This window comes from Phaethon lepturus, unplaced genomic scaffold (assembly GCF_000687285.1).
Source record: "Phaethon lepturus isolate BGI_N335 unplaced genomic scaffold, ASM68728v1 scaffold17190, whole genome shotgun sequence".
NCBI lineage: Eukaryota > Metazoa > Chordata > Aves > Phaethontiformes > Phaethontidae > Phaethon > Phaethon lepturus.
Genome location: NW_010514210.1, coordinates 1 through 10,263, shown reverse-complemented (window position 1 = coordinate 10,263; position 10,263 = coordinate 1). Strand labels below are relative to the sequence as shown.

The 10,263-nt window shown below is 42.4% G+C and overlaps 1 protein-coding gene across 1 annotated transcript; it reads right to left on the bottom strand.

Moving 5' to 3' along the window:
* Positions 1 to 1,182: 1,182 nt before the first annotated feature.
* SFRP4 (secreted frizzled-related protein 4) lies at positions 1,183 to 10,218 on the bottom strand (the record flags this gene model as incomplete). Its single annotated transcript, XM_010292330.1, has 5 exons — positions 1,183 to 1,371; positions 3,892 to 3,955; positions 7,086 to 7,284; positions 9,982 to 10,047; positions 10,138 to 10,218. Coding segments are annotated over 5 exons (599 nt in total), but the record flags the coding sequence as incomplete, so codon positions are not given.
* Positions 10,219 to 10,263: the final 45 nt, after the last annotated feature.

Below are 10,263 nucleotides of genomic sequence, written 5' to 3'. Positions count from 1 at the left end.
CAAACGTTGTCAGTGAAACTTTGTACATAAATAAAAGCACCTGCTTTGTCTGTGACCCTTTGCAGGGTAAATGTTACCTTCTGATCAGCAAAACTGCAGGTAGCCAGCTGTTTTGAGAAGTTCAGGAATAGGGACAAGCCTTATTTGTTTATTTACTTATATATTTATTTATTTGGTATCAGAAAAAAGTTTAGAAATACGTCAGATGATAAAAAATTATCAAAATGAACACTGAGCCACATGAAGCCCTATCTTCTCTTTAATACTGTACAGTAGCTGTCAGTTATGTTTAGAATACTGCTTCTATTCCAGTTTTCATAACAAAGCTATATTACAGCCAACATAAGTCTTACTTTTAAGAATTCTACAGATCTGCTTCATTTTAATCTGCCCTTTTAAAAAATACTGATTTTTCAATTAAATGCTTAAATATATTTGAAATTATAACAACAGAAGCCAGCCTGAAGTACAATAAAAAAATTAAATGTCTGCTTTCAATGCATTTTTGCTATACAAACCCACAAGATGAAATACTATCATTAGCATATTTTTGGCACACACGTAAAAAAAAAATCACATAATGCATACCCAGATGCTTATTGGTAAACTATGCTTCTGAATGCTCTGAACAAGGGCTGTGATTCCAAATAGCAGATAGATTCAGCTCCAGCAGCTGCAGCGGTTGCTGGCCCAGGTGTCTGCCAGAGGTTACCATCCCTCTGGGGCTCCTCAGCTGCCACGGTTCTCAGCTCACCAGACTAACTCACCGACTAACTCACCGACTACTAAACCGGTGAGCTTTCTGAGGAGAGACGAGCGTGCAGCTGCCCCATGCAGCTCTCCAGCCTCTGGCAGGGAAGTGGGGCAGGCAACCAGCGTACGGAGTTAAAACCTCTGGCAGCCAAGGCTAGACCGATTTAGAGTTACGAATCAGAGCCCTAAGGTAAAGTTCAGTCAGCTTGGATATGCCTACCACACATTAGTGCAAACCTATGCTCTGTGGCTTGCAGTGGCTTGAAAGGAAAAGCAAACCTTTTAAAAGTAAAGTGCAGCAAAAATGTCTATGTAGAAATTGCCATGAGTTTTTAAGTCGATGAGTTCTGGATTAATAAAACATGCCGACCAAGCCAGATTGTGACCCTCATGGTGTAGGAAAAGTCCTGCATTTTGGAAATTTCACACTCATACTTTTTTAGGGTTGATTTCTTTCTGGCCATTTTTTATTTTAATGGCCTTTTTGGGGCCACTGACCAGTGGATTGGTGTTCTTGGTTGATGGTTTTGGGGCTCCACTCCGACCACTGCGTCCTGCATTCTGGTTCTTACTGCGGGCCGTTCGCAGCTTTTGTTCTTGCAGTCGCTGTTCCCACCTCTGTGGAAATGCAGAAGGCAAAGAGGCTAAGTTAGAGAAGGACATAATCATAAATAATTATGTCTCAAGCAAAGCTATCCTGAACCACTGGTAGTAGTGCTCTTTTTAACAGTTTTGTGCTCTCTCCTGCAGGGCCATTGCTGTCAGTATGTTACAGCTGTCTGCAGCGGGAACCTGCCACGTGTTCTCGGGTGGGGGAAGCTGCATGATACCAGTTGATGAAAATGACAACCACACATCTCGTGTGCAGGCTGCACGAGAGCGTACATCTCACGCCTCTTCAGAAATCCAGGGGAGCTGGCACCATGCCGCCAAAAAGACAGGATCTGCACACTGAGATTCCTTTGCAAACGTCGTCTTTGCTGTCCTACTGAACATGCTGCTTGACTTTTCCTCCGAAAGGTCTGCAGAAAGCAGACTATCCTTTCACAATATATATTTAAACACACAGCTACAAGGGAAGGTAGTATTTACTTTCTTGTTCTGCTTTTCCCTGGCGTGGAGAGGACTGGGTATGAAAGAGCTTGTGTTACGGACAGGTAAGGGAGAGGACCACTGAGAGCACAGTGTTCAGAGTTGCAATGGGATGGCTGTGAATTATGCACCTGCAGCTTTATTCAGCAGCACCCCTGAGAAATATTGCAAAGCAGTTAGATTAAAGAGCCCACCAAACAGAATAGGTGTCAGATTTCCAAACCCAAAAGTGCAATGGTTAGAAAACAGGTTTTTAAAGTGAGGTTAAGTGGTTAGGTGGTCCAAAATACGGAGACCCACAACACTGCGGCAGAGACTGCAATCTTTCACCTCTAGGAACAGAAATACTTATTTTAAGGATAACAAGGTAGATAGTAGAACCTGGAAAGCGTCTCACCTCTCCCCTGTATTAACGAACTTTCTCTTCTGAAAATCCCAAAGGCAGGGGCTTTGCCCAGTGATCAGGGCAAGAGAAGTGCTTTCCAGCTTTCCTATTTAGTTCCTCTGCACTGACCCTTTTGCAACTCAGACTCTTGTCCTGGCTAGAGGTGAGACCAGCCATGTTGTGGTTATGTTAACAGCTGTCTTCTGTGGTCCACAGACAGATCAAAACATTCATTTTATGTGGTAACTCAAGATAAAAGTTGGATGCAAGTCTTCAGAGATGAATGATGGGCATTAAAATGAAGCCACTGTGATACCTAGCCCCACACTGGCTATCTTTGTGTAGTCAGGGTCATTATATGTGTCTTTATAAAACAAAAACTATCATCAGCGGGCATTTAGGTGTGTCCCACTCAAACATGTTTAAATGAGGATTTAATTTATGAAACAATTAATATCAGAGGGAATGACACATGCTTTAAGAAGTATATTGGCAGTCATGCATCTATTTGACAGTCTGGAAATGAATGTCCAAACAGGTTTCAAGACATGATTAGAAATGACAAAACAGTGTGAGGAGGCCACTAAAACACACTGTGTGCCAGTAACAGGCCATTAAGTTGACAGCTAAGGGATTTCAAGAGTCCAAGTATGTCAGTATTCTCCTAAACCCCACATGGTATCATCTGCAATTGCAATACATTTATTTTTTTAAGATTTAAAGCATGTTTTCTTTTTCACTCATATGTTTTACATGAGTAAGTGAGGAGAAAAGGGAATGATAAAAGCATAAAATACAATTTTCTGAAAGAAGTTGGTCTGTAATCTAAAAACCTTCTACTGGTGGATACACGCATCCTTTTTCCTTGTATCAACTGCCAATCAGCTCAAATCAAAATTAATATAGATGTATGTCCTTAATGCCTGAAACCTTTTCTGAAGTCCAGAAGTAACTTTCTTCCTTCTCTAAAAGTGTGAGGAAGAGTCAGACACTGTCTTGATCCACCCTTTCTTTCCATTATAAAGAGGAGTTTACAAGCAGGGACCGATAGCAAGTGCTATCCTGAAGCCCAAAAAAGCAGGGGCATCTGCTGCTCCTGCCTCCCAGATCTCAATACTATAGATTTTTCCTTCCAATGTTCCCTGAAACCAGTGAGGGGATGCGAAATACTTTCACTGGGTCTTTAGCAGGCAGTAACTGGTGAGAAGTCTGTGTCTCCACCCTGCACTCTGTAATGCAGCAAAGCCCATTTATCCAATGCAGTGGGTTCTAACTTCCTTTCTTACCTAATGTGGACTATATACTCCTCTGCATATCACCTATCTGACAATTACTTGCCTTAGCAGTGATATGAAAGAAATTCCTAGAGTCATTATTGTAATAGGCCAGAGTTCACACAAAGATCATCCAAGCATCCTATCTAGGGACAGTTTGCAGACAAAATAGAAATAAAATTTTAGAGACCCTAAAATGCAAGAATAAAATTTTCACTTTACACTTATATGTAATTATGATGTATGAAAATGCTAAAGTGAAAATAATAACACCCAGAGGTGTTACGGATATCTGAAAGTCAAGCAAGTTACTCAACACTGAAGTAGAACAAAGGTGTTTAACTATTCATCAAGAAGATCAGCATTCTTTTCTTTGGTGGTATTTACCTTAAATCTTTTGTTTAGTTGATCTTTCCATTTTTCAACTAGACATCCATCAAGAAGCATCAACCTGAAAATTAAGAAATAAATACAAGTTATAGATATTTCTGATTTTGACTCCTGAGATGTCATTCCAGGTGATTTAACACAGACTGACGTTGAAATGAACCAGCAGGTACTGGTACTGACAGTTTCTGCGTGTGGGGCAGTAGGCAGAAGAACATTTTTCTCCATCCCTATATGCTTTCTAATTGATTTCTAAATGCTTATACGGATCCTTCTGAAATTCTATTCTAAACCCTGTAAAAACAGAAAATAGTTTTCAAAAGAAATCAGGTTTTACAGACAAAATTGCAGCATGTGGCCAGTATTAAGAAAACATTTAAAGCCCTTTGTTCTCACCTGCAGCTACTCTGCAGGGGGAAATTGTCCTGTCTTGATCACCATTAACAAAAAGTGATGGTTTAGGTAACATCCCATGAAACTCTTTAAATGTCTTTATCACTTTTTTTTTTTATGTCCGCTATATGTTTGTGTTTGTGTGTGTGTGTGTGTGTGCAGAAGAGCAGTTCAAATCAATGTATTTTACTTCTGAATTGAAAAAAGCTAGGTTTTACATGCACCAGTTAATAAAGCTTAGCTAATGAATTATAACATTATTTGACCCCTTACAATTGTTTCCATTGCTACCTATAAATAAATTAGGGTGTTGTTATGTATTTCCTACATGTAAGTACTTAATAAGTGCTTTAAAGTACATTCAGAATATGTATGGACAGTGATATTTGTCTACCAATGAAACCTGGCTGGCTCCTGTATGAAAATACTGAGTCCAGGTGTTAGGAAAGGAACAAAACAAAAGTGTACATATTTAAGGTATATGCCTTAAGCAGCTTCTAAAATAGTTTACCCTAAAGCATTCTGATGTTACACCTTGTAAGTCCCACCCTAGAAACAACTATTTTATAGCACAGGGAATTTCTGTATCTCCCCTATTGCTATTTAAGTATTTTAACTTTTTTCCTTCTTTTTTTTTTCCTTTTCTTTTTTTTGGGGAATGTTTTTTTGTTTGTTTGTTTTTTGGATGGGGTTTTTTTTTAGATACTGGGCCTTAATATGCCCTAATATAATTTCCCTAACTCTGGAAGGCTTTATTTAAACATCAGCATTGGCTGAAGACATCAAAATATCATTATAAATGCACATGATTTCCTACAGCACTTTGCTGGCTGGTGAGGTTTACACAGCGTAGCAGGGCCTGACTCTCCAGTTTCCGCGAACAGCATTGCTGCTCATACCAGTTCAAAAAGAGTAGTAAATGCTGCCACTTGTAGCTGTTAGGCACTGTGCATCTGCTTTGCCCAAACATGAAAGTACTACAGTGAGTGCAAACCTTGGAGGATCATGACCAACATTTCCTTCCAAGGAGAGATTAGAGAATTAACATCTAGGACTGACTCTAAGGCTACGCCGTGATGAATGAAGCCATAACACAGTGTACTGATCTGATACCGCTTCTGTCCAGGTCAAATTATTGAGTGAGACCCTAACCCTACTGACAGGCAACGGATGTTTTACCATTGGCTTCCGTGGAGGCACAGCTTCCACCCATTTTGCTTCTGGCATGTTAAAAAGCTACTGTAACTCAAAACCTTCTGTTTGCATGCCACTGAGTTCAACAGGAAACACATATAATAGTTTATGTTTCTTTTTCAAATCCGTTTTAGTACACTATATGAAATTAAAAACCTCAGTGACCTTTAAAAACCATCACAAAATATTTAGTAAATGGTGTGTTTTTCCATAGAAATGGAGAAGCAGATTGCGATCTTTCAGTTTTGAAATCTCCTTTCCCTGACAGCCTCCTGAGGGTCCTCTCCAACAAAGCTCTGCAGCTCAGAGCTCCGCGATCGCAATTTTGGTCGTGGTCCTTCTGCATGACTCAGAGTATGTATCCCAAAAATGGCTAACACGAGTAGAGGGCTCTAAACTAATCTCTGTGAAATACTTCCAGAACTGGAGGGGCAACAGGGCTGTGTAACAGCAAAATACTGTGCCTGTTAGCTCACCAAAAAAAGTTAAGGTAATAAGGTATCAGAAGGCAACTTTTAGAAACACCTACAGAACACACTTAACATATCAACATAAAACTCATTGAAAATACGGATATGGCACATCAAGTTCTGCATGTAGATGTTCTATGGTCCTTACAAGCGTGCACGTTCAATTAACAGTCACGCCGCTGTATGCAAAACCAGCCTGCACATTTTACCAACAGCCTTACCTCCGACCCACAGCTCAGAGCCACACGTACCTACCACGCCACAACCTGTCCTGTTGGTGTCTGTTGCTGCCGGTACGCTTGGGGTGCTGACGGGGATGGGATGTCCCCTTCTGCTTCAAGGACCCAAAGCGAGCTGTGATCCATCACTCCCTCCCCTCCAAACCAGCATGCTGGATTTCCTTCCACGGCTGGGGCTAGGCTGACTGCCAGATGCAAGGTCTGGTAAAGTCAGTTTTGTTTTGTCTTTTAATCATACAGCAGCACTGGCAAGCTGCTTCGAGAGTATTTACTTTTCATCTGCCATCCGGGAGCCGGAGCTCCAATGGCTGCAGCTTTGGCTGGTCCCGGTGCAGCTGTGGGATCAGAAACATCTCGCTGATGGCACCGGTCCGAAGTATGGACAGGCCGGCAGAGAGGGCCTGGCTCTGTCTCCAGCGGCTCTGCAGACGGGAGATGTGCATCATCTCCTGTCCCCTCCTCTGGGATCGGTGAGGCAGAACCCCACGGTCCTGCCGACACGGACCACCATCTACTGCCACCGTCGGGCTTGTTAGCATACGAAGCGGCTCATACCTATGGAAAGCCTTGGTCCCAGAAAAGCACCCCCAAACAGCTGTAGGTGCCTGAACTGCTGCACGATGTACTAAGCAATAAGCTGGCAGCACCTAATGCCACCAGGGTTTACGCTCCGTGTGTGAGCCAGCTTTTGTAAACGCTGCATCGTGGCGCAGAGCTGAGGCTGATTAAGTGGAAGAAGTTAATTGCTAAGGTAATTGAAAGGTGTAGGTGTATGTGTGAGTTATCCTAAGAAAAACTACCAGCAAAGCATGCTCGTGATGAGGAAGGGAGCTTGCCTTGCTGGTCCTCCCTCCCGTCTAGCTGTAACACTTTTCTCCACCACATCGTCAGGGCTCACCTGGAGCGCCATTCGTAGCACATGATGAGAACATCTTGCTTCGGTTGAAGAGGTGGACACTGGCAGGAGGAATTTGTAAGAAGAGGCACTTGAGACAGAGGAATTGGCGTTGAAGACTTAAGTATGTCCTTGACTTCAACCACAGTTGTTATCTCATTGCAGTTCCCTCTTTCTATGTTTTTTACTTTAGCATGAATGACTGCAATTAGAAAAAAGGAGGCGTGAGAACAACAAAGGGTCTTAGTAATTTAAAGACATCTCAAAATGAAATAAAATATATTAAATTGAAAGCTGTTGTTTTGGCTGTGAAACTAGAACTACTTCTTCATGTGTGGGCACGTACAGTGGCTTAGAATAACAGAGGCCTGATCCCAATTTGGTTTTCAGTAGGACTGTTGACAACTGTGAAATTAAACATGTGCTTAAATCTTTGCCAGATCAGGCCAAGCGATCTCGTCTGGAATCAGACACACAAACAGCTCCTTTGACTCAGACTTGAACAACCCCTCACAAAAATCGGACCCCGTTCTATAGCCACATCTGGCTATTTCCAATTAAGCAATGAATAATTTACCTCACAGACAGTTAGCGTGAATTCAGTCTTTTCAATAATAAAATCATTTCCCTGAAGGTTGCGTCCACAAATTAAAAGTCTTCTCTTAAATACAAGAAAGAAAGGAAGGTCTGAAACAAGTACTCAAAAACTAAGAGGCTTAGGATCGTCGTGATTACTCAGTCTATACTTGCTTTTGCCTTTTGTCTTTGGATTATCGATCAATAGTAAGATCCCCATATAAAATAGACTCTGAAATGTGTTCTTCTGACTCTGAATACACAAACATCCATGTTTTTACCTTTTACTGAGGAAAACTTCATGTTTACACGGATGCAAGAAGGTGAAACTGTGTAGATTGCTCTGAGGGTGATCCCTGGCTAACTTTGTCCCTGTGAATCACGGGCAGCACCTACCGCTGCAGCATTTAACCCCTTCTGTCTTGTGAGAAGTACCAAATCAGAGAAATTAAGCACAGTTTGTGCACGAAGGACTTTGTGTCTCTAGGAAACGTCAAAATAGGAAGGGTCCTATTATCACCAAATTCTTCAGTGAAAGGACCACGAGAAGTGTTACGTACCACAGGCTGATCAGCCTGCATCGACACCGCCCCTGGCAGCCACCAGGTCAAAAGCCTTCAAATGGACCTACAAATGTTTGGAATAAACTTCACATGTGGAAAACAGGAGACCAGGAATTTCAGTGCAGTCTAGGTTTTAGGTACTAACTTTATCAGGACATGTGTAACTGCCACAAAACACATGAGGGATTTCAGTCTTGGAGACTCACAATCCATTTTCAAGTCTGACTGAAAACAAGTTTTGACCAGCCAGAAATGCAATTTGGCTGTAAATATCATTTTAAAGGATTTCAGAAAAAAATGTATATTATATGGTAAGTTTTTTATGTTATATTGATAAATATGCAACTTGTTCTGCCTTGTCTTTTCTCTCAATTAATTTTCCATGTGAACATCTTTGTTTATTTCAGAGTAGGCTGAATAAAAATCTACCTCTCAGAAACAAAATCTTGATTTCACAAATGCAATGGAATTAAATTTTGGACCCCAACCTACAGGTTTTATTCAAGGAACACTCCTACTGAAGTCACTGGAATCAGCATTTGTATGGCTAACACCTGTATTTAATTTCAGAATAGTGATTTTATATCACTACTTTTTCATATATTTCAGACAACTGTGGAAGTTCATTGTCCCACATGAACATATCACTATGTTGTACTGAGATGGATTAAGGAATTATATAAAAAGAATATATGACATTAATGGAGCAAAATGCCATGACAAAAAAAGTGTACAGTTGCCTAAGTTAGATGTTCAGCTTGATTATTCCCACCAAACCGGGGTTTGGATTTTTTTTCCCTATACTAACAAAGAAGCAAAGAACTACAAACTCACTTTGTTTGATATCAGACAGATAGGAATTGACTGGGTATAATAACCCTATTGGATAAGAACTGAATACATCCCTTGACAAAACAACTTTTATCTGAGAAAAAGCCTGCAAAGTACAGAAGATTGTGATAGTGCATGTTAAATTCGTACTTAACAGGTGTTTTCTATTGACATTACAGATATTTAACCTGGTATTCATCTAATCTTAATTAGACTTCTTCCTGACTCCCAGCATCAGAAAACCAAACGGGGAGGGCAGGGAGCCAGGAGGGAAAAGGGTTGAATACTTACTTATATTGCCAAAATGTCATGCAACATATCATAAAACTATCAGCAGGCTGGTGCTAATTGCCACTGAATTCAATTAATCTGTGACAATTCCACACCAGATGAAACTCTGGCTAGTAAGTAAAAGAATATACGCATTTGTCAGTAACAACTTTTTACCTTGCTTCAGCTTCGTTCACATTTACAAGTTTTATTTAGGTGATAAACCTCTGTTTATTCCACCTGCCGGATGAAAACAGGAGCTGGCCAAGCAGCACGTGTTCATGCTCACATTAGATGTTAACTGCACTTGCTGGAGTGGCCTTTACAGTAGCAAGCACCCTTCCCTGCGGGGCGACCTGTTGATACCAGTGCACCTCACCGACATTTCTCCGCTTTCGTCAGAAACGCATCACCGTCTGCGCGATGGCTACTACTGCCCGCACGAGCTGCGCGCAGCTGGAGGGTTTGGGGAGAGCATGGCTAGGTGCCCTTGGGCAAAAACCCACTGGGAAGGCCTGCGGCGGAGCGGTGGCCTCGCGCCGCGCTTGCTGGACGGGGCCTGGTGTGGGTGCAGCACCCCCACGGAGCTGCCTAATTCTCGGGGGGGCGCAGAGAGGGGTGGGATGGGCAAAGCGAAGCGTTTTCAACCGTGCACTTACTGTAGCTGTAGTTCTTGGCCAGGTAGGTCGACAGCGTAGGCTTTGTCTTTTTGCACCTGCATCGCTCTTCGAAGGGAGAGAAGGGGAAACGGTTGAGGGGAGTCGGAGGGGGCCTGCCTCCGGGGAGGGGGAGGTGGGGGGCCGCCCGGGGCTCACCCTGGCCGCGGCTCCTGCAGTCGGGCTCTGGGGGTCTCTCCGGCACCAGCACGCCCTGCGTGAAGTCCGTCCACTTCACATCTGCAAACAGAGGCGCGGCGGGGAAGGAAAGCTGTCGGGGAGAGG